General features: G+C 37.5%; 1 protein-coding gene and 1 long non-coding RNA gene across 3 annotated transcripts; one reads left to right on the top strand and one right to left on the bottom strand.

Annotated features, from left to right (window-relative positions):
• Positions 1 to 3,084: 3,084 nt before the first annotated feature.
• LOC121657357 lies at positions 3,085 to 24,175 on the top strand. Its single transcript, XR_006013579.1, has 4 exons — positions 3,085 to 3,095; positions 14,635 to 14,642; positions 17,637 to 17,643; positions 23,870 to 24,175. It is a non-coding gene; the product is annotated as an uncharacterized LOC121657357 (long non-coding RNA).
• Positions 12,540 to 23,472, bottom strand: CETN3 (centrin 3). Of its 2 annotated transcripts, XM_042012986.1 has the most exons (5): positions 23,314 to 23,468; positions 21,143 to 21,278; positions 19,317 to 19,431; positions 16,519 to 16,710; positions 12,540 to 12,990 (listed from the first exon to the last, which is right to left on the bottom strand). In XM_042012986.1, the coding sequence occupies exons 1-5, from the start codon at positions 23,328 to 23,330 to the stop codon at positions 12,947 to 12,949; spliced, it is 504 nt and encodes a 167-aa protein (XP_041868920.1). In that variant the 5' UTR covers positions 23,331 to 23,468; the 3' UTR covers positions 12,540 to 12,946. The 2 variants fall into 2 exon arrangements, with proteins under 2 accessions (XP_041868920.1, XP_041868919.1); XM_042012985.1 differs by having other exon boundaries at positions 12,919 to 16,710; positions 23,314 to 23,472.
• Positions 24,176 to 24,550: the final 375 nt, after the last annotated feature.

The following is a 24,550-nucleotide window of genomic DNA, read 5'->3' as shown; positions in this document are numbered from 1 at the left end:
AATTGATTCAGTCTAGCAATTTCAAAACTTTCTGTCAAAAATATGACCTAATTAAAATGAAACTGAAAAGCAAGTATTTACAGAAAATGGTTTTGTTGCAAAAGCACTGACTTAGACACCTTCTACACTTGTCTTAAGGAAAAATAATCAGAAAATCTTCAAGGACCTCTATTCAGAACCACAGCAAGTGCAAAACTGCAAATCTTACATTGCCAAACAGCTTCCCATTGATTACAGTTTAGAATATTTAGCTTCTGCAGCTCCTTGTCTCATGACAACACTTTTAACTTGTCCTTCCAGCTTTTAAGTGCTTATCCCTCTTTGTAATATTGCATGTCAGTGTCCATCTTTATCTTCAGCATGTTTCCTATTTGCCTCCTCTCTTTCCTCCTGATTTGACCTAAATTATCAGATCCAGGTTTGGATTAACACAGGCAGGTTTGAGTAATCCCAATGGATCTTTTACTTATATATGAATATACATATACAAATAGATATATATATATAACCAACAAAAAAGATATACAAATATATGTGTATATACATGTAAAAAATATTTATGATATGTATACATAACAATTCACTATATATATCATGTAATATATACACATACATCCTGTTCAGAAGGTGTAATGAATGGTACACAGACAACTGAAAGCTGTGAGAAAAGAGACATATATTGACATGTATCAGACAATGTAAGTGGCCTCAGAAAACTACATATTATAAAATTTAAATAGAAATTTGTGATGGGACCCAAAGACTGGAGAAAGACCAGATAAACTTTTTCCATGGTTTCAGGTTCCTACCAACATTTCACAGAATCACAGAGTTTCCTGAGTTGGAAAGGACCCACAGGGTCATCATCAAGTCTAACCCCTAGGCCTGCACAGCACCACCCCAAGAGTCACACCACACACCTGAGAGCATCGTCCAAACACTTGAACTCTGTCAGGCTTGGTGCTGTGACCACTTCCCTGGGAAGCTGTTCCAGTGCCCTCTGGCTGAAGAACCTTTTTATAATATCCTCCCATGACCTGAACCTCCCATGACACAACTTCACACCATTCCCTCGAGTCCTGTCACTGGGCACCACAGAGAAGAGATCAGTGTCTGCCCCTCCTCTTCCCCTCATGAGGAAGCTGTAGACTCCATTAAAGTGCTCCAAGCAATCCATGACACAATAAACTTAAGTGCTTTGTTATGGGATAATGTATCAAGAATTCCTGTTTTATTAACTACTTGATTACCTGCTTACACAATCTGGTGAATATTATTTGTTGTCTGGTAGTGACCATTGGGTAAATTAAAGAATCTGAAATATTCAATCTGGGGGTTTTTTTTTCCTGCAAAAAAAGAACAAGAGAAGACTAACTGAAGTGCCAGAGGTGACACATCTACTAAAGATTATACTCAAACAACACGTTGAGACACAAAAGCCAAAAAATTTGAATTAAGGTTGCAATATCTGTGCTGACATACAAGTTGTTATCCTTAAAAAAATTGAAAATAAAATTAATGAGGGCAGCAAGAGATGAGGAAATGATCTGAGAATTATTGTTAGAAAATCAGCCCAGGTTTTCGAGCTTAATTCTAAATGTCTTGATTTATGTCAATTTAAATATTATATGCTCTTTATTCATAAAAATATTAACTTTTACTTCCTGCAGCAGTAGTAAGTCACTCTATTAATCCACAGTATACGTTTCAGTTACATCACAGCTGCAATGGACATGGCACCGTGCACTATAATCTGCTTCCCTACGTGCTCTTCAGTGGCACCACAGTGGGACAAACACAGTCACTTTGCTTTAGCTTCACATGCTGATTCAGTGATAGAATAAAGTACTTCACAGATTAGCTTAGCCTGCAGCACTTAAAGGTCAGGATTTATTGTAATGTAAATCACAAGGCAATTTTATCTTGACAGAGATTACATACTGTTACAATATTTCTTGCTGAATCTAGTGATGTGTTTGCTTTTTCTCTGCAACTGCTGTGTAAAATTGGACTTCAGCCCAGAAAAGAAAAAGGGATGGCAGCCTGTTTGGTTTTTCAGCAACAACTTAATTTCTGTGCAAATATTGCAGCATTCTGAAGGAAAGGTATTAAAAAAAACCCTAAAAAAACCCCAAAGAACAACAAAACAAAAATCCTGCTATTAATCCAAGAAAACCTTGCAGGATGGAAAAGCAGTTTGTATAAATGTTCAGCAGGACATTCTCGGAGTTATGCTTAACTCCTGTTAGATGAAACCAAATGATCTCATTACAGAATGCTGAAGCGGCATCTTGTCATTCTTTCAAAATGCATTTAAAAAAAAGAAATTGACATTTACATCCTAGCTAAGACTCCAATGGTAGTGAGCCAGTGCTCTAGAACCTGCTCCATTCACAGGTGAGCTACCTTGGGTTATGTGGTGCCAGGACTGTAGGGCACGGTCCCCTTCACAGGGGCTGAATAAGCTCTTTTGTACCATGTTTACAGACAACAAAAGTTCTGTGTACTTGTGCATTACAGCCACAGCATTACCAAACACAGTTAACAACTTGGATTCAAGAGTGGCATCAGGAGACACAGATGGGCTCTCCATGTCTTGTGAAGACACTTGTCAGCAAAGACTTCAGGGTTGCCTCAGGTATTAAGCACACACATTCCTCCCATTTACCCAGACATACATGTCCCCAGGAATGGGACTGCAATGCTGCAAATCCATCTAAAAAGTGCCTTGCAGGATGAACAGAGCTGGTGGCACTGGAAGGCTACATGGAAAAGGATGTGCTACTGTTGAATGACTCCTTTAGCAGAGCCTAGCCTTAGGTTAGCAACAAGATGAGTTAAGTACCTCATTCGTTTGAAAGTCTTGCTGTTTTCCCAGTCTTTCTTCCAATGTTTAGTAGTTTGGGAACAAACTAGGCATTTCAGTGAACTCCCTTTTGTGTGGAAAACAGAAGGGAGGAAGACAGGAAAACACAACGTAGGGTGGAGAGACTTGGAGACAAGGCAACAGCATTTTTATAGTCCTCACCACCACAATCCTGGGATTGATGTGGTGACTTGATAAGATGTTGAATTATGCAACCATTCCCACTGATGTACTAATGCATTCATTTTGCCCTTTGAACGTAGCTAGACTTGCTGACCTCAGACTGAGCTTTTAGATAGGATAAACATGCTGCTGTGCTAGTGTACATATCAAGTCTGGAATCTGAAAAATCATTAAGACAATAAACATGACGCTGAGTTTACAAATTCACTTTTTCAAGCAAAATCACACTTTAGTCTATATTAAGAAAGCTCTCTTTTCAGTCAAAAATGGAGATCTGTATATAAACATACAGTTGTACAACTGCTGTGCATATTTTGTATTTAGATTAAATGGCAAATTAGTAGATCCTGGTAGATTTTCTGGATTCCTTTCACTGAATTCCCACCATCTATATTAGTTTGTCTTTTCTAAGTTAGGATTTTAAAATGCAATTATAGCAAAATACGCAAATCTATTTTGCACTCCTAGATCAAGCTCTGAGGAAGGATGCCAATTAGAATTCAAAAAGTTTGTTTCTAATGAGCAGAAAAAACAGGTGTTCATGGGGGAAAAAGCAAATTTCACATAATTCTACAGTTTATTGAACTTTGTAGTTATTTCAAACTGCATTTAACATTATGGCAATTTAAAAGGGATACTGGAGTCATATTACTATGTGTCTCAGAATATGAAACAAGAATAGGAATCTGTCAGACACCAAGAACAGTTTACAAAAAAATAATAAGAGTTAATAGTAATTATATTCTTACTTGCATTAGTTGGTTTGGGTTTTTTTAATTGTACCCTCTGGCCTTAGTAGACAGTGCTGTTGACCTTGCTAGTTTGGGTTTAGGGTGTATTGTTTATTTACACAGAGATTTGTAAGCTATGCAAACAAACAAACAAACAAATAAATAATGAAACAAATCTTCCACATGAGTCTGAGACCACTCTTTTGGCACCAACTCACTTCTAGCCGAAGAGAATGCATTTTAATAAATTTTAGAACACACAAGTTTCTTTCAGTCCCTCCTTAGTTTATTAATTTTAGTATCATTACCCGTTCATGTAATTACTTCTTTCCAAAGCTGAAGAGAAAAATAGACTCAGAAGCAGCCACCAGGTTCCTGGTTTTTTTAAAGCACACAGTTTACCAGCTGCAATCAAATTAGGTTAGCAGCACATTTAGGTTATTTTGATTTTTACATCTGCGAAAGAAAATAAAAAGTAATCTTTTGATGATCACAAATGAAATCTGATATAAATATCTACCCACTACACATTTTTAGGTGGTCATTTAGCAATCAGACACAACAAGAAATTAAATGCTATGAGCCTGTGCTAAATTACAAGGTCATAACTATTATTATCATTGGGGCATAATAGCTCATTTATTCTATCGCATATTCTTATTGATCACAGATCTTCATAGCAGCTTAAAAACAGTAATTTCCTACTAGATTATATATATTGTCCTTTCTTTTTTCCTAGAACAGAATCTGAATTAACACATTTCTTTGCATTGAAGCCTGTGTTCTAACCCAGACCAGACTGATGCACTCAGTGCAGCACCATGAACTCACTGTTAGATGTCTGCAGAAGGTTCCCATGGAAGGCCCCTAAAACTGCCATGGTACAAGCATTGGGAGCCCCCAGGCCCTCTTCAGTACTCAGTGGGACTGTAACAGGAAATGCAACAGCTCAACTGCCTTCCACGGACTTTAAGAAGAAGCAAGGCTATAGATACCAGTTTAATATGGCTGAGCCTTTAATTAGCACAATGAAAGGTTTCAACAGACAAATACCTTGTAGGTGCAAAGACTCCACAATTTCAGATGTCAACATCCCTTTTGTCTCTGTGAAAAAAAAAAAGAAATGCTACCTTAACAAAAGATGTAGAAGTGTAAGTTTGCACCTTATCTGATTTAATCCACCACAGAAAGTTAGGTGAGCACTGAGATACCAGACTGTACAACGGCAGCAAGAAGATAACATCCTTTCTGCTGGCATATGCTGCCCATAGCACCCAGAACAAAACCTCCCTCACTGTGTTCCATCTCCAACTGCTCCAGTGCAGCTCTCTGGGGCAGGTCTCTGGATAGATCAAGCACATCAGGACTAGAGAACTTATATGCATTTAATTTCCACTCCATTTGCAAAATATTAGCAATTGCCCATGATTCTGATATGTATCATATTTCATCTCACTGAAGTAGAGAGAAATGCCTGGGAAATGCCTGCCTTCTATCCTGTATTTGGAATTATTAGGTGTGCTGGTTTCACAAAGACTAGCACAGAAAGGCCAACATCAGGCTCAGCTCTGCATGCCACATTATTATCAATAGGGGAGAAGTGGGTGCAGATTCATCCTTCAACTTTATCACAACCACACTGAATTTTCTGCAGTTTAATTGTTTTCATCCTCTTTTTAAACTCACATGAATAATAAATACATAGTAAAATAAAAATACCTGGAAGTCTGACACAGGTAGAATATCAAGATTCCAATACATGGTAAGTGTAATAATTGCAAAAGAAACTATGTGATTTAGGAAGTGAAAGTCACTTCCAAGGGATGTGCAGGTACTTATTTTCCAGTGGTAGCAGAGGAATTTGAAAGTCCATGAGGTTCAAGGGCCAAGACCTTGGTGACTGAGATGCCCAGCACCTGTGTTTCACTGTGGAAATCAAGCTGCAGATCCATTAGTTACTCAGATGTGACCTGAATATTTCATCTCAGTGCTCTGCACAACGTGTCAAAAAGGGCCATTGAACTGAACCAAAAAGGCCCTTTGCTGGAAATACATTTTTAAATGGTCACACAGCACAGTTGCTTATCAGTCTTTTATGCAAGAGAAGAAAATTTTACTTCAGTAAATACTAATTCAAAAATACATTTTCACTCATTTGAGCATATTTAAATACAAAATCCTCGCTGTTAAAAAACAAAAGAAATGTTACTGCATTGCATCCCCATCACAACTGGGGAAGAATTTAAAATTATAAATACGTGAAATAGCAAGGATAAATAAAGCTTTGCATCCTTTCTGAGAAAAAGAATAGTTAGTGATAGCATTAGAAACAGTATTAAAATAACTTTAGTCAGGCAGAAATAACTTATATTGATTTTTACTTCACATCTAAGAAACATGCTGCCTCAACTTTTTAGAATTTGGGTGCCAAATTCATCTTGACAAAAGACAAGAGAACAATAAAAAGAAAATGCCCTTCCTCCTCTGCCTCCCACCCAGATGGGCATAGGAGGAGGAGAAAAGGTGTAACACCACTAGGTGAAGTGACCACTGATCAAGAAATGCTGTATGTAGAAATTTCCATACCATTTTACTGCTGGTTTTTATAAGTCTGCTCCTCACTAATCTACCCAAGCAAGGTAAGGGCTGTGATGATGCTAGTGAAATGAGGGGGGAAGGATCAGAGACAAGACAAGCCACGAGGTCCTTGCAGAAGCTGAAAGGGATGCTGAGGAGTGGCATAGCACAGGGGTTCATGAGTTCACAGGATCATGAGTTAAGGGACAGGGGCAGCCACAGATCCTCTTCACTGGACCATCTTAGAGCCAGGAGGGAGGCAGGACAACATGATGGAAAGCACAGTTGGAACAAAGCTGAGTCCAGCATGGGGGAAATGCAGGCATGAGAAGATATTGCAAGGAGCCTTTGTAAGAGCAGGGCATGGAGTTGCAAAGTCCAAAGTAAAGCAGGATGACTGCTTGAGGCAGGAACAAATTAGGACATGAGTGTACTATCTGGATGTCAGAACAAAAAAAGGACACATCTTCCCCCTGCATTCAGAAATAAAATCAAATAAAATTACCAGCTTATCTTTGAATAAGTACATATTTTCTCAGCAAATTCTGCACACCACAAGCAGTCAAATATTTTTTGTCTATTTTTATATATCTGCAAGGTGACAAAACACAGAAACATAAGCCTTCTCTACATGCAAAATAGTTATCTGTGCTGCATAGAAGTTACATCTCAGTTGGCAAATTTCGGTTGTATGGGTGGAAGAGGCCCACAGATTTTTATGGTGTGCATGCGCACCAAGAGAGAGAAAAGATTCAGGTATAAAAATTCTACCTGACAAAACCTATCATGCCGTTTTTACTCATAACGTCAGAGCCCACTTTTTAGTCGTAACAATGGGTCCCCCTAGTGGGTAAAACCCTAATTGACGAATTTTGTCATTTAAGTTTCTCTGAACGCAGCTAAGTATCACATTTGATTACTAAGTGGAGGACGCTGCTTTTAGGAAAGTGAACATGAAAAGATACGGTTAACTTTTGTGCAACTTCTGAAAAACATAAAGCGCAGCCACAGCGATATATATTCCTACTGAACTGTTCCATTAAGCAATAAAGTAACATCCTTAACATCTAGGTTTTAAAACAATAGTAATAAAAATAACTTTTTCTGTGAAGATTGCTCTGGGTAGGGCATAAACAATTTGTCAAAAAAACTGCGAGAAAGAAAAATTAGTCTTGCTAACACTTTTTCAAGTCATGAAACTCAGTGTTTCACAGATAAATTAATTAGATGCTGTTAGCACTGCAACTGCTTTTAATAAATGTGGCAGCCATTATAAACTGGCATAATTACTTCACTCACACAGCTCCAGACATCAGAACCTATTTTATTAACTGAAGAAGTCTCCATTAGGATAGTAGGATTATGATTTGTTCTTTAGGAGTACTGGGGAAGTAGCTAACTTCCAATGGGGGCTGAAGAACTGACTTGTTGCCTTTTTAATGTCTTTTTAAGGGTGGTCCAGTATGATCTACATTAACTAGCATTTTTTACTGATTTCATTTAATTGGGTTGTTTGGATGTGATTATTTTATTTATATAAATAGCAATCAAAAATACCATACAGACATTTTACTACTTTCCTTTTCAGGTACAGCACATTACTCTACTTTTGACCTCTATTGAATAGCTCTGCCTTTCACTAACCAGAAGAACACAAATTGGAAGTTTTTTTTGCTTTTTTAACCCCATCACAACTGGGTTAAAATAGACCTATGTATTTTACGAGTTTTCAGAACTCCTTTTTCAATGGTAACTGTTCTCTAATATATTTCTTTCTTATCCTATATTTCCACTTACAGTTGGGACAGTCACTGTGATGCAATCTCTCTGACTCCAACAGACGAGTGGGAAGAGTGCCTGCCTGTTGGAAAAGTCCGATGACTGTGGCAGGGGAAGACATTGCAGAACAACCAATATGGTTGATAAAAGCAAGCTCCGTTTATTAGCAATCCAGAGGCACTTATATAGTATACCAACTTGTTAACTCTTAAGTGGCTTAAACCTATCACAGCACATTTCTGCTTCTACATAATTAGACTACATTGGCAAGCTTCTACTAGTTATGTTATGATTAAAGAATTCAGAGTTCACCCTCCTTTCTCATGGTCAGTACATCTTATCTGCACAGCTGCACATCCTCAAAAACTCCCTTTTTGTTCTCAGGCCTGTTTCTCACACAGGCACTTCTCATGGAGGGCTTTTCTCATGCAGGCCTTTTGCTTGCAGGCTTTTGCTTGTACAGTTCTTTTATTGACCCCATAATTCTATCAATGACCCATGCCCCTGATCCTCTAATCATTTTACAACACCTGCCAACACCTGGGAAAGAAGGAAGAGGCTACAGAACCTGATGTAAATTACTGCATGCTTTTGCTAACACAAATTGTCCATATCTTTTTCACACCAATAAAGTAGGCTTTGTCATCAGTCGAACTTCAAGGTCATTTAAGAAAAAGATTCAAAACCAAAACTAACAAAAAAACCCCAAACAAAAAACTCAAACAACAAATAAAAAAAAAAAGAAAAAAAATCAAACAAAAAAAGACCCTTTCAGAAATTCATTTCATTAAATTATAATGAAAATAAAGAATTAGTAATTTCAGTTTGCAATTTAAAAAATTATCCAGATGTTATTTCTGGATATATCTGTTATTTACATTATTTCTGCTAAATATTCTAGACAGTCTTATTTAGAAAAGTAGCCCCTTCCTGCTAGGCCCATTCTTTATCCCTTCGAGAGGAGTATTTTATAGGAATTATTCCTTTATTTCTTCCTTTGAAATTATTTTAAATACTCTTTTACAAGTGGTTTTCAAAATAGTAAAGGCTAAAAAGTGGAAAATACAACCTCCACCACCAATACACTCATATGTGATTTCAAAAAGACCTACATATGGAAATTTCCCCCTTATTATGTATTCTGAGAGCGATCACTGCTGACTGCTGGTAATTGCCAATGTGTTCAGTTTGCTTAGCAACAGTTTTACAGTAGATGTACCATTTGTGCAATCATAAAAGTAAGACACTTGCAGATTTTCTACAAGTATATGATGTTTCTACTGATTTTCTGCTAATATGTGTAACATTTTAGTAGGAATGTCTGAATGGATTTGTGCAGATATTTCCCTTGGTGTACCTTAGGGAAGCACCAAAAACACTGGCTTCTTTTTCCCTCTGCAGAATTGTTTTTCTTTACGCAAAAATGGGAACATTCTAAGCATCCCTACAGACTCACTTCCTTGGTAGCTACAGAAAATGAGTTCTACAAAAGTTTTCCTAGCACCAGTTGGTATCTCCTATAACCTATTGGCTTAATGGAAAAGTCAAAGAAAATGCAGCTCTTGCTTCAGTTAGGTTCCTTGTGCACCAAGACAGGTTGTAGTCACAGCCATCTACTGCTTAATAGTAGGACCCAGTTCAACCAAAACAAATAAAAGGGCTGCTTACATGAGCAGCACACCCATCAGATATGAGCCCACAAAAAACTTCCAACCATGCAAGGGTTTATGAGCAACTATAAGCAATCTATAGGGCAAATGGATTTAGTGCAACTGTCCCTATCCTCTGTTCTTGCGTAATTTGTGATAAAAACCTCTGCTAACAAAGTTTACTTTGTAATATCCCAGAACTGCACATAGCCTGCAAAACTTTCTTAGCACAGGGATTTAAAAATTGAAGGATTTCTCCACACTCTTGTTTCATGGCTTAACTACCACACAATCTCCAACAATGCCAGTCACAAGAGAAACTTCTTCCTGAGCTGCGGCCACAGTGCGAGAAGTTGTACCCATGAACTCTACTACAAACTTGTGAGGAGCCCAGAAAGAAAGAGATCTACATGGATGCAGATGCCCTCCCCTTTGGGCTGCTATTCCTTTCACGCAGGCCTGTGACTTAGCTTAAGAGTTCGGGGCCAGCTGTGTCCCTTCCCAGTGCCTCTGTGCTCTTCCCTCCTTTCACAAACTGCCTCTTTGGCCTCTGCTCTGTTGCCAGCTAAGTTGTTGCGGTTTCCTCTTTCCTCTTTGCCAAGCTCCAAGGGCATGGTTCAGCACAGCTCTGCTGTATGTGGTAAAATCAAACACACCAGCAAAACACTCAAGATGTTTCTCAAGTCAAGCAGAGCCTCCACATGATGCAGCACATGCAACATTAACGTTGTCTGACTGTTGATGACTTAACTGTGCCATGGAATCTCTCCCACAAATAAACACGAACCGAGTATGTTTGATGTCACAAACCTAGTACGTAAAAGACAGCTCTAAAATAAGCCAGTAGAGTAGTATTTGGTGTACACTGCATTCTAACATGGTATTTTTATTCATTTGAAAGTTCTTGATTTCCTCAAAGCTGCATGGGATTAATTAGGGTATTGATGGACCATTTGGAACAGTTATAAACAATTGTTACTATAAGCTCTTAAAAAGAGGTTCCAGTGATTTCAGTGCAATGGATTACAACATTTCCTAAGCTGCCGTTTTTAGACCTCCATCAGGCATCACTGTCCTCCATAGCAAAGGTGAGAGAGAAATATTTGTCCCAGGTACGTGAAGTCAGACCTTGTTCATTTAACACTAACCCAGTTTTGCAAGTCTAGAAATAAGGCACACATTCAACAGCATACCTTTTACATATGATGTAATACTGAACTGTGATGACTGCTGAACCCTGACACTATTCTACAACAGAGATGATAAAATGTGCCACCAAATCACTCCCTTCCTTTATGATTTCATGCAAAGCATAAAATGAAAAAACCAGGAATCTGCATCCTATGATACACCAAGAGAACTGCAAAAAAAGGACCAGGATTGGTGTGAGCCCCAAAAAACACACAGAATTGCATGTAGTGTCAATGCTGGGGCCGAGCAGACAGTTGCAAGTTCAGAGCTTAGATCTTACCAAGCTCTGGTCTCTGATATGTCACAATTATTGTCAGGTGGTGAATATCAAGAAAAGTCAACAGGAATTGCAACAACCCCAGTACACAAAACTGTGAGATCATCAGTCCGCAGCACAGAAAAGGCATGGTTTTGAAATGCAAAAATCTCCAGAATGATGAAATTAAGAAAAAAAGTAAAACCAAACATTGAGACAGTACCACTACTCTGATTGTTTCTTTTTCCTTTCTTCTGTGTCACTCCCACAGTCTGAGCAACTTACAAAACCTCTCTCCACGGTATTTTTATTTATTTGGAACCTGGTCACTGGCCTGGGTTTATAGAGCCTTATACCATTATTACCTGGCCCCTAACAAATGCTGCCATGTCTACAAGAACAAAGTAAGGCTTACCAAGTACATTGCAAAAGCTAGAAATAAGGCCTCAATTCAGAAAACACAAAGTACATCTTACTGGAAGAGTTACAAACAGTAAGTGGTCACCTATCAAGAAATAAGTACTAGCCATCTACAGAGACGGTACCGCTCCCATAAAGGCCACTGCAGCATGTTAGAATACTTGGCACATTCAGAGGTAGGAATTTTGATGGAAAAGTTTTTGAAGACTACTAACATAACTTTCCAGTTCTCTATCACTTTGATTGCCTGCAGAAACTAAAAGGGTCCCTGAAATAGTTTACAAAAGAAATTAAAAGCAAAGTCAGAAGCTACTGAACTGGACAATTCTCCTACTGATCCTAGAAAGTACTTGTTAAGAGCCCTTCACAGCCTTAGTCCCTAACACTGCATCTTTTCCCCTTAATATTCACCTCCTAAACAAATCTTCTAAGACCGCAAAATACTTGTTAGAAGTTGTGGGGTTTGTTGCAGGTTTCATACTGCATTTTTTAAATATGTCTTATATTTCACTTAGGGTGTTTTTGCTATTAGATTCTGAAGCATACTACTTGGCTTGCAGGAAGTTTGCCATTGTAATTGTCTCCAAACTATCAGAACTGTGGATACAGGCGAGAGAGCTGCTGGCTGACATCTGAGTGATTTAAGCATGTTTTGGAATCAGTTTATCATTATGCATAGTTTCCTGACATTTGTTATCATACAGGGGTAACAGAGAGTTAACAAATGGCATCTTTGAGAATGCATATGCTTGCTCATTTAATGTTACAATTCACCTAAAAGAGCAGAAGTTAAAGCTTATAAATGAAAAAAGAAAAAAAACATCTTCTCTGAAACATTGTCCCTTCTAGTTCAGCTCAGACTGAACAACAAAAATAATACTTTCAAGTAGTAGTAAAGAACGTTTTATTTAAATGAAAGTTTTTCAAATCTTATGTATCAAAACTAAGGCCACAGCTAATGCTAACACAAAATCAAGAACCTCTAAAGGTTCTTATAATATGATACAATTTAGAAATCTGAGACAAGGCTATTTTACAAACAGTTACTCAAACATTCTGAAATGCAGCATTACTTACTTGTTCTAAAATAGTATGTCAATTATTCTAGCGATAATATTTAATGATACAAAGTACTGAATTATCAGTGCATGTAACCCGTTTTTATTTTGGTCCTGTGACAAGTAACTTTCTGCATCACTCCAGCTACTGAAATAAATGAAAGGACAAAACACTGTAATAGAAGCGGCCAACAACTCCTCCCTTTTGTGCTGTGTTAATTTCTTTTCTTCTAATACTAAATATCTCCGGTCATAATAGCAATAAATTCTTCTTGATTGACTGTAAAAGAAGAAAAAAAAAAAAGAAGGAAAAAACACATCATTAGACAAACAGCAAACAACAATAAACCATAAAATAATGGATATCTGTACTTTACTTAAAGGCTTCTCTGTCAGTATTTGTTGCATCTGATCCATTACTGTTAAGTGTTTACAAGTTTGCTTCTAAAACAGGAGTTTTGCACAGGTTTTTTCAGGTAACATGAAGTCAGAATGCAAGCTTTGTTAGGTGGAATACTTAAGCCAGAATCCAACTAACTTATAATCACTTATATTATTTCTAATTATGAAAGTAAAAATATTCTAAAAGTGAAACATGATAGAAAAAAAATCTGAGAAACAGATGTAAAAGAGATAGGCTGTGCAAAGTAACATTACTTTGAAGGTCTATAAAAATATTAAGAATAGTATCTGAATTTTACTAAGTGAATACTCAAGCAACAATACCTCACCTAGTTATGATTGAATTAAGTTTTATTCTTAAAATTATAATTCAAAACATTTACATCCAAACCACCATCATAGATCAAACAATGCTATTCCTGTCTCCCCAATCTGTAATACTTGTCAAACACAAAACAAATTTTAAGATCATTTAGCAATTATTCCATAAATTAGCTAGAATTAAAATGGACTTTTGATGAGCCTTTCCCTATCTGAACTTCATTCTTCATTTATAATGAACAGAAATTTTACACAAACGCACTTCAAGAATTTAAGTCATAATAATAAATTAATTAGCATTCATTAGTTATTTTGCTGCACTTATACCTCAGGTACTGACCTTACTCATATGTTAAAACACAGCCACTGTAAAAGAGTTAACCAGTGAACATGTTCAGTCGGCAACTAATTACTGTAGTAGGGAATGATTAGAGTAAGTCAGTGGTATGGAAAAGACAAGACACATACGAAGTATTCTCCCTGATAATTATCCATCCCAGCCAACATGCCCAAGCTATTCCTAAACAAAGCACTGCTAAGAAAGAACTACATTTACAGCTGGAAGAAAATTAAATTCAACTATGTTAAAGAATAAAAAAATCAAAAAGCCTAAATATGCCCTGCTGTGATGCATGTAAAAAAATATGAAACAAGCAGATTTAGCCTTAGGGCCCTATGCTCTGAAGTACCGGTCCATCACATAGCTACATCTAGTCTAAGACACAAAACCACTGTGACTGCATGACTTTAAAAAGCATCTCCACAGCTTTTTCACAGTAACAACACAGTAACAGAACAAATTCAAACACTGTCTCCAAAATATTCTCTGGTTTACAACATCCTTGAAACTATGCTGCAAAGTGGAAATACAACACTATAATGACAAACAAATTTTGGAACATTCAAAGAAGCTTCAAAAAGCAGTGTAGTTACGATTCTCAGTAACCCAAGTAATCCCAGTTAATCCTCTTCAGAGGAGGATCTGTTCACAAGTTAAGCACCATGAAAGGGGAAGCACAGTTTTTCATGGCAACAAATTTCCCTCATCTCCATAATATAAGTGATCATAAAAGAACGAACTAGAATCACAGCTAAAATAAAGAAAACGTTGACTTAGAATCTTGAGAGTTAAGAGCACACATTTTTTCAGCGGTGGGTTTGGGTATTTTTCTTAATTCTGTGCCAAAATCCGATACATGAGACTGGATAGTGTTTCCTACAGGTGCATCCACACGAGATGATCAAAATTGCATGAACTGACACCATGGAGTTTCTGAAGTTAGTTGTGCTCAAAACCAGAAGTAATTTCCAAACCCAGGAATACCAAAATAAGATTGTTTACATTTTTAAGGCAGACAAAAACATACTTTCTTTTACAGAAGTCTATATACAGCCTACCAGTAGAGCTCAGTGGTTTCGCTGAGAACATAAGGGTTCATGTAACCTGAGTACCACACAAGATACCTTATTTCACTGTGAGCAAAACAATCTCTCAAATGTAATAAAGGTGTTAAACCAAAAATGGTATTATTTCTGTATTTGACATATCAATTAGAAATGCTAACAATGAACCGCTGCAGATTTTTTTTTTTTGAGGGCAGGAAAGTAAGGAGAATTAGATGACAGCAACATTTTGCCATGTGTCCCAGGTGCTTGAAGACAAATGGAATGGTGATTTACAGGATAATTTACCTTCTTAGAATGAATCTTAAAAAGCTAGGAACAGCCTCAGTTTTCTTTAAAGAATCACAAAACCACACAGAACTTTAAGGATAAACAGTACCATACATAAACATTATGCTGTTAATCTTCCATATTCAATCTTCTACTTAATTGCTCTAACAAAGACAATGAATGGATGATTGAATAAGAGGAAACTGAGCCACTTACTCTTAGCTCATCAATTTAATTTAAAAAAATGTAGCACTGACACAAAATAATTATGACTCAATAACCCTCCTGAAAGGAGGTTAATGGTCTACATTCCATTTGTAGTACCCAAGCAGCAATGTGACAAAAGAACATTGATCCATGATTCTGACATCTCATTTGGCAGCCCCAGGATATCAACACATGACAAAACATATTCGCACAAAGAATTCTACTCTCACCTCTGCAGCTACAACTTCTGAAAAATACCACTTATGTCAAACACCATAGAAGACTATCTGTCTAAAGGCTGACAACACAATTTTTTCCACAAGTACATCCAAGTTTTGAGTCCAACAGATGCTCGTAAGAGTAAATATTATTTTTACAGGAAAACTTATGAATTGCTAGTGAAATCTCAGATATAAGTCACCACCCTGAAAGAAGGATATTCAATGGACTGATACAGTCTTTAGGTACAAGGTCTCAAATGAGCAGTCCTCAAAATCCAGGTATTAAGGTTTCTGATGTAAAAATAAGGATGTTTTGAAGTTAATCAAAAACTCTTTAAGTTTCAATGTTCACAGTGATTTAATAAGCATCAAACTGGATTTGCTAATTCATTCTTTATCTACCCACTAAATCCCTTCTGCAGCCTACTCTGTATGGGCCTTGTCAATTCCAGAGCCATTTTTCACACTATACTTTTCAGCACTCCAAGGCTCAGAAGTATGTTAAAGACCCATCCAAGCTGACCCTAGCCAGGGTACTTCCAGCATGATTTATTAGCTTAATGCTCCATATCCAATGCTGAAATCACGACACATTGCCACTTCAGATATATTAAGTAAGTGATCAAAAGACTTTCTCTCAGCACTTTAATACTTTTACTGATTTATAAGGAAATAAAAATGTAATGTAGGTACACAGAATCTCTCACATATCAGTTCAATTACTCCACCTTCAACTACACTTTCAGCCAGCTTTTAATAGATATTGGTTGAGTAAGAGTTGGTGGTGAATCAACTTGATTCTTAGACTCCAGGACTAGTAGCTGTCAAAAGCAACAGTCTGCATTATTTGTAAGCTAAATTATTTTTGAGATTAAAGTAATCTAGAAGGAAATTTAAGAGGACATTTTCATAACAAAACAACGCCTAAAAAGGGAATAAAATTAAGAACAAGATTATATGGTGTTTTATTTGCCAACACGTACTTTCTCCATCTCCATCCTTATCAAATTCTTCAATCATAGCCCGTAGTTCTTCATCAGACATATTTTCACCCAACTCTCTAGCAACCCGGCGCAGGTTTCTCAGACTTATTTTACCAGAGTCATCATCGTCAAACAATTTGAATGCCTTGAGTATTTCTTCTTGTGGGTCTCTGTCCAATATCCAATCTGTCACTGCAAGAAGGATAATTAAGTTAGACTAAAAAATTCTGAAAGGTAAATGCAAAACGACCTTTGCTAACTAAGACAATATGAAGGACACATATGTCTGATTTCACCTGCTCTTACATTTGTATACAATTCAACATGCATATTTGTTTGGCTGTTATCTGACCTCTTTTTCTCACCTCTGTTTTCACAAGCTGAGCTGCTCTTTGGGACGTAACTGTCACAGTGGAAAGCTGCATGGCAGTTTAGACACAGTCACACTTTCTACACATTTTCGAATAGGAATTAAAAGTATGCACAGGATGCCTCTGTTTCAAAATTCCAAATTTTCAGAAAAAACACTATCAGCTTTTTTAGACGAAGATGTGAAATTCTTTTACTTTATATGTTTTCATCAGGATAGAATTTTGAGTTGGGGAGAGCACTGAAACAGTAAGTGAAGGAAAACATCCACATGGAACCTTTCTTTTAAATATAAAACCACACTAACACAAAAAGCCCCCATAACCAATGAACCAAACACATCCCACCCCCCCAAATCCAAAACCAAAAAAAGCCTATACATAGGGGTTGGGTTATAAAAAGGATGCTGCTATGAACTGCAAGATGTTTATTCCGAAAGGATTCTTCAGCCTTTATTCTTTTCAAGACAACCACTTGTCAGTTTCTGCAACAGGAAAGACAAACTTGCCTCATGAAATATTTTTCTAGTAATTACTTCAGACCAACCAACAATAATGTATCTCCATATCTTTGTACTGGCTAGTCTTGTATTACAGGGCTAGTCTTGTATTATCAAGCCATTAAAATCACATCAACATTGCTTGCACATAAAGAACCACTTACCATCTACTATGAACTGCAGATGGAATGTCTGCTCTGGCTTAGCAAACTTGATAGAATTTTTTCATGCTCCTATAAGCCAACTACAGCAATGAAGTTTATATATCTGCAGATTTACCCCAAATTTAAATATTTTCTTTTAAAATAGTGCTGCATGACAGTATTACATCATTTGAAAAATGTTACCTTTTGTGGCAAAAAGACAACTGAGAAATAATAAAATGTCTCTAAATACAAAACTACAGAAGACAAAATATAACTGCATCTTTATGTATTTCAGTTGAACATTAAGAGAAATTGATGGCTCAAGAATTGCTTAGCTATATTCAGCAGCTCTTCACAATTAATGTCTCAACAACTTATTTTATCTAACTCCCCAGTCTTTCTGTTAGAAGTGATATCCTGTTTAATTCTTTGTCAAGTTCATATTGCACCACAGCAGTACTCTACTCCAACTCCAGTTTTCCAACAGGTTTGATCCCCTTCCAAGTATATACTGTGCTTTCTACAAGAATTTTCCTGGCTTCCTGCAGCACTTAGTGACTGCCCATATTGACAGCCAGGACAGAACAAGGAAGCAATGAACAGGACTGAGTATCAGGAATTTAAAAAAGTAATTGCATGGTAATTACAATATATGCATTTTATATACTATTACAGCATAATGATGTAATATTAAGAGTACTACTACTATCAAAACAATACACTCACTTTCTTTTTAATACTTCCACATAGGATTTATAAATCAGAAAAGAACCAGAAACAATGTTCCCTAACCTGGAATATAACTACAAAAATATTACCTGTCATTAACAAGACATTTGTCCAGTATTAAACTGTTAAACAAATAAATGTGGCCACATTTCAAACAATAATTGTTTTGCTACATTAAGAAGATTGCTATTTGTAGCCAAGAGTAAATACTGGGGTTTGGGTGTTTTATTTCATAAAATCTACAGAAAACAAATACCTTGAAGAAATGGACCTATCATGAACATAATGAACTGTCATGGACATAATAAACTAGAGATGTAAACCCACACAGATTACTTTTGGGTACACATAAATTGTATGCAAAAGCATAAATTATGTGTAACAAAAATCCCCTAAAATCTTCAAAGAAACATCAAGTCTAAAAATTCTGCAGATCACTGCATACTCAAAGTACACAAAATTGCACAACACACAAATTTCAGATGAAAGAAACAACTAATTCTACTGGTTTTATCAACAGTTGAAAATCCTTGAAGTACAATATTTAAAATCTGCTTCAGTTTCTCTAATCTTTTCTTATATATTAATATAAGATTATATATATATAAATAAGATAAATATATATAATTAATATATATATATTAAGTGCTTGTCTGTGTATGCACTCCTTCCCATGAAATTCAATGCCAAATGCCTTTTCCACAGCAGGAAGAAGAATCTTACAAAGATCCATGAACAAGACAAGAACATCTGCACTTTAAACTAGCATTTTTTACTCTGTGTAAACTTGAAAGAGATTAAGATTGTGTATACCCTACTTCCTTTTATACTGTAGCAATCATGCATCTCTAGGTATCAAATTAAGCATCCATAAAACAAATATTTATCTTCCTTCACTACTGACCTATATTAAGAAAAATATGAAATGACATCCCCCACTTCTATTTCTTAATAGTAATAAATAATTGAAGAAATCTACAAAGTACAGCTTTGAAATTTGTACTCCCTACTATAGTCTAATATCTCTAGAGGTAGAAACACAATCAAACACATACCAACTTCATTAAAATCTTCAAAGGTGATCTTGCCTGTTGATTCTCGATCATAATCTTTAAGTATTTTCAGGACATCAGCTTTTTTCACATCAAAACCCAAGGCTCTCATTGCCACCTTTTGGAATAAAATGGAAGCGCAACCATAGACAAGGCTCAAAATAAAGATTTAACAGATTTTCTTTTTAATTTCAGTAATTCCCTTCTTGACCAAGAGAAAAAGAGCATTAGTGGTTTAGTAAAAATAATAAATAAAATAAATAAAAGAAAAGAGCTTGGGATATTAAAACCATCTAGAACTACTATTAGGAAATGGAACATCTAGTTACAGTGAAAAAAACCCCTCTGCATTTTCAGGGATTTTACCTGGACTGGACCAAATGCATATCAGGACAAGTAAATTTATTCCTCATTTCCAAAACCATTTCAAAATCTTATCTTTTTAAGACAAATGTGAAAATAATTCTGCACATTATTCTTCATTTTTCAGGCAAAGTGCATGTATGTTCACAGATTTACAAGTCCTGAAAGACTTTTAATTGCTTTTCCAGTGGGCCACAGATGGCAACCTATACTTTACTTTTCCATTAGCTTAGGAGTCGACATTTAGTTTCCCATTTCACCTTAGATGGCTATTTCTCACCACACACCACCCTGACTTCCTCCAAACTGATGAATACAAGCTAACCACACATGCAAAACCATGGAAGTAGTTATTCAAAAATTGATGCTATATGCTGATTTTGTAGAGAAGGAGATACACAGTTTTTCTTCTTATGTATTTCTGCTCTTTCACAGTATTAGCTTCAGAATGACAATATTCAATTAGACAGCTAAGAAAGAGCTTTTCAAGTAATCATGACAGCTGGGAATTCAATACATACCATAACCAGAAAAAGCATATTAACAGTCCCAAAACAGTCCCCAGCACAACCCTAGTCACACTGGCTTCCAGCAAAGATAAAATACCTGAAGTCTGAAATAAAGGGAATTGTTCTACCTAACACACTCCTGTAACAGCAAATTAAGTAAAAGTAAGACTTTTTTTTCCTTCCTCAAGTTACTTGGTAGAGCCAGGATGTAGAGCCAATACACTGGATAATGCATTTTTTCAAAAAAAAATCTCACCCTATACGTGACTGAAACACTGGCCTCTCCGAAGCCCCTTTTTGTTCTCAATGCCATAATTAGAATAAAAATGCATAAAAGATTTAAAGTGAGTTTAGTGAACCTCATCTACTGCTCTGTGGACTTTCAGGTGGGAGACCTTACTCAGAAAGACATCCTGAACTCCCTCTGCTAATAGCTATCATTAGGAGCATCCTTCTTTGGGACAGGCACCTACTGAGCTTCCCACACACAGAGCTAAGAGCACACCTTATCCCTACAAATCATAGGTGTCCTGTTGAAAAATACAGGTAAGCTCTGGCTTGTAGTCAATAGTTTTACTAATTTGATTTACATCTTTTACCTGCACACCCGATATCAACATCAAGCTTTAGGTTAGACAGTACCTTTAAAATTATCAAACAGTTTTTCAAAAGCTTCTCCCACTTGGTCATCTGTCCAAGCTTATCCCTGGTGGGCAATTATACCAGGGTTATTTAGAATGCTATAGCAATTCTGTTACTGCATTAAGTATATAAAGTGGGAAGAAAAGTGTATTCTTACACCAGTGGAGTATTTCCTGTTTTGTTTTTTTATTTTTCCCCTCGCTCCTTTAATTCAGCAAGACATCTTGAAGGAAATTTTTAAAGATACAGCCAACATCTTAAGAACTCACTAAGGAACAGGTATCTGCTATAAAATTGCTTAAAGAAAACTTCTACCTTTAATTCATGGTAATTAATTGCTCTGTCTTTGTCTGTATCAAACAATTCAAAGGCATCTTTAATTTCTTGCTTCTGTTCCTCAGTCAGTTCTCTTCTTTTCTTCTTTTTAGTTTTGTCTACTGAGAGCTCATTCCTATATAAAGAGAAAGAAATGTAATAGAAGATTTCTACTGGGAAGATGACACTGTAGATAACATTTTCCACCAATAAGAAACTCACCATAATTGCAGAAATCACTACCTTACCTAGTCAATATTCTCCCAGTTTGCACTCCCAGTTTAAAATAACATTTGAAATAGACAATTCCCTTGTGAAATCTGAATGACACCTCCAGTCCCCCACCCAAAATAAAATCAGCACAGGCATTTTTGTTAAGAAGCAACAATAAAAAAAAGACGGTAGAAAAACTATCAGTTAAAAAGGCTTCTTGAGGTTACAAACTAGATTAGCAGTTGAAATTATACAGTTCATGAAAACAGTTGGTTTCTACACTGTAGCTTAAAAAAATAAAATAAATTTTGGGACAGACAGACCAGTGGAGGCCAAACTAGGCCAGACAGTCCGGCTACTAAAGCTGGTATTAGGTGACACAAATCAGCTTTGTTGCCTGTAACAGTTCTTAGATAAATAGTACTTGCAGGGCTTTTTTTTTTTTTTAATCCTTTAGATCACACACATACATGCTGTTCTGAAGATTTTTAGCTCTGTTTTGGTATACACACAAAAGAGAGAAGCCTCCAAATCAGCAAATCTTTCTCAAAGACAGCCCCCTTTTCTTTGGCTAGTCTAGGAATAAGCTTCTATTTTCAGAGGACCACAGTAAAAGGACAAGAGATAATAACTACAAAATTTAAGGGAAAAAACTGCAGCTGGAGGAGAAACTGCAGCTGGAACTAAGAGGAAATATTTTCCCAGTGCATGTGGTGATGTTCTAGAACAGTTCTACTGGGAAGGACTCTCCATCACCAGAAATTTTTGGAACCTAACTATAAAAGGTGCTTAGCATCCCCAGCTAGCTTTGAGTGGAAGTTGCTGTAATCAGAAAGCTGGACTAGATGACTTCCTTAAGTCCTTCCTAACCTAAATTACCATATAGTTTATGTTATACTCTCAGGAAAAGGCTTTTTATGGTCATTTGTCCATTTGCACCAGAGGCAGAATGTGTGCTGTATCACCTAGTGTAAAATGCATAAAAATTACCGATGAGTGAACAGAAAAACCTGCAAGATTAAGTTTCCAAATCTCCTCTAATAAGCTGCTTTATGCTCTTTTTTGTTAACATTTTGCTAATTTTAATCAAAACCTAAGGTTAAACACTTATCTAGATTTAGCTTTCAAATACAGACAAGAGAAGTGCAAGCTGCAGAAGCTGAGCATGCTTCAAACCACAATATCCTCAAAGAGTAAGATGTCCTTAACAGACCAACTGAGATAGTGTGATTTCACACAGGCTTTGAATTACTACAGCTCTTGGAAGGACTAAAATAACTCTGAGCTGGCTACTTAATTAGGACTGGGATCCAGGGAGCTCAGATTTTGTGAGCTACGATGAAGAAATCCATTTATAAATCTGAAAGCAGATTAACACCGAACTCTTGTGAAAGAGCAATCTGGGTACTTAAGTGTTCATTTAGTGCTTAGCATAAAATTAAGTTATCAAAAGACAAAGCAGTAGTCCAACACAAGCAGTTCAGTGCCACTTCTGCAACTTCTTTAACCATACTAAGCGTGAAGTTCTCAGACCTGAAAATTAAGGATCGCAGTTGCCATGTAAGCATATTAATTACGCTTGAAAAGCCAAGCCGCTTTATGCAATAGCTACTAAATCAGAATTTATAAACAAAACAAAACCGAGCAGTTTAACTTCATGCCTGTTCACAGGCTTTTTGAAGGCACATCAGGCAACCCAGAAGCGAACCTCCCAAGGCCAGACGCGCCGGACCCTTCCCTCCCCCGACAGACAGACGGGTCTGATCCGCCCCCGGCAGCGCCGAAGGGATCAGACGTGACTGGCGGGAGGTCGGGGATGACCCCGGCCTCGCTACCGCCCGGCACGCCCCGCGTTCCACCAACACTTCCCGAACGGGGGCGGCGCGGCCCTGAGGGACCCCTGCCCGCGCTCCGGGCCCCGAGCGGGGCAAGGAGGAAAGCGCCTAGCTCGTACCGACCTCAGGGCCAGGCTCATCGTGTCGCTGGCAGGCCAGCCAGGTCAGAGCAGACTCGGAGCAGACTCGGAGCAGACTCGGAGCAGACGCGCCGCCACGCCTCCGCACAGCCCCAGCGTTCGCGCCTTGGCGACGACGCGCTCCTGCCCCTGGCGACGCCGCTCAAGCCACGCCCCCACCAAAGTACCGCTATCTGATTGGCCGTGGGTGATAAGATCCCGCCTCTGAGCCCTAGACGCTTTTCTATTGGCTGAGGGCCTGCCACTCAGCGCGAACAGGGCGGTGAGCAGGCGATGGCTCCTGGCGGCGCCTGCGGCCGTTGAGCAGCCTGTGATGTAAAACGGGGAACGTGAGAAAGTTTCCTAAGGAAGGATGTTCCTTGATGTTTGATCTTGATTTTCAAGCCTAATCAACAAAAAAGGAGATTTAATCCTTGAAACAGATAGAAGCTACCAAGCAAGCTCAAAGTGATGTCCAGGTGATAGACAAATTTCTTGTCGGTGGAATTTCCTTGTTAAGGTCAAGGGCACGACATGCTTCAGTGATGTTAGACAAACAGTTCAGAATTTACCGGCCACAAGGACATTTGGCAGAACTCCCAAGATAAGGAAGACATTAATAAAGACAACTCAGCAACTGTGTTGAATCAGCTTCAGCTGGGTAGAAGGTACTTCTGGCAGACCACTGACCAAGCTGCCCCCCGACTCAAGAGAAAGACTGGGCATGTGGAATAATTAGCATGAGAAAGTAAGAGAATCATTAACCAACAGAGGATAAAATAATAATTATTAAGAGAATTATGTAACCTGAAGCCAATGAGCATTAATGTGTTTTTTTGCTAAAATGTATAAATACTAAAGAGTTACGATAGTTGGTATGCTTGATTCATGGAATGCCACCCAGCACCTAGGCTTGTGCAACTCTGAAATAAATAATCCTTGTCTCCCTCAAGTGTGTAATTATTGGCTTATTGCACACTGGGTAACAAATCTGATTTTTGTGGTCAACACTTACACTGGCCCTGCTGTAGCCTGGATGTGTGGTGGCTGTGTTGGAAGAATTCCCCATGGCCCCAGGCCCTGCTCACTCCTTCCCGACTGTTGGAGGTGCAGCAGGCTGTGAAGAAGCACACACAATTGGCATTTATAGAAGCATTTCTGGCATGGTACACACTTCGCCTTACTAAAAATTTGATGGAGAGCAGTATGTACTGTGTGGAGACTGAAGACCTTTATGTATA

The sequence above is a fragment of the Corvus kubaryi genome, unplaced genomic scaffold (genome assembly GCF_017639235.1).
Source record: "Corvus kubaryi isolate FWS band 111438036 unplaced genomic scaffold, C.kubaryi_AGA036_p1.0 split1-37296, whole genome shotgun sequence".
NCBI classification, from domain to species: Eukaryota; Metazoa; Chordata; class Aves; order Passeriformes; family Corvidae; genus Corvus; species Corvus kubaryi.
The sequence above is the reverse complement of the archived record's forward strand: the minus strand, read 5'-3'. Positions and strand labels throughout refer to the sequence as shown.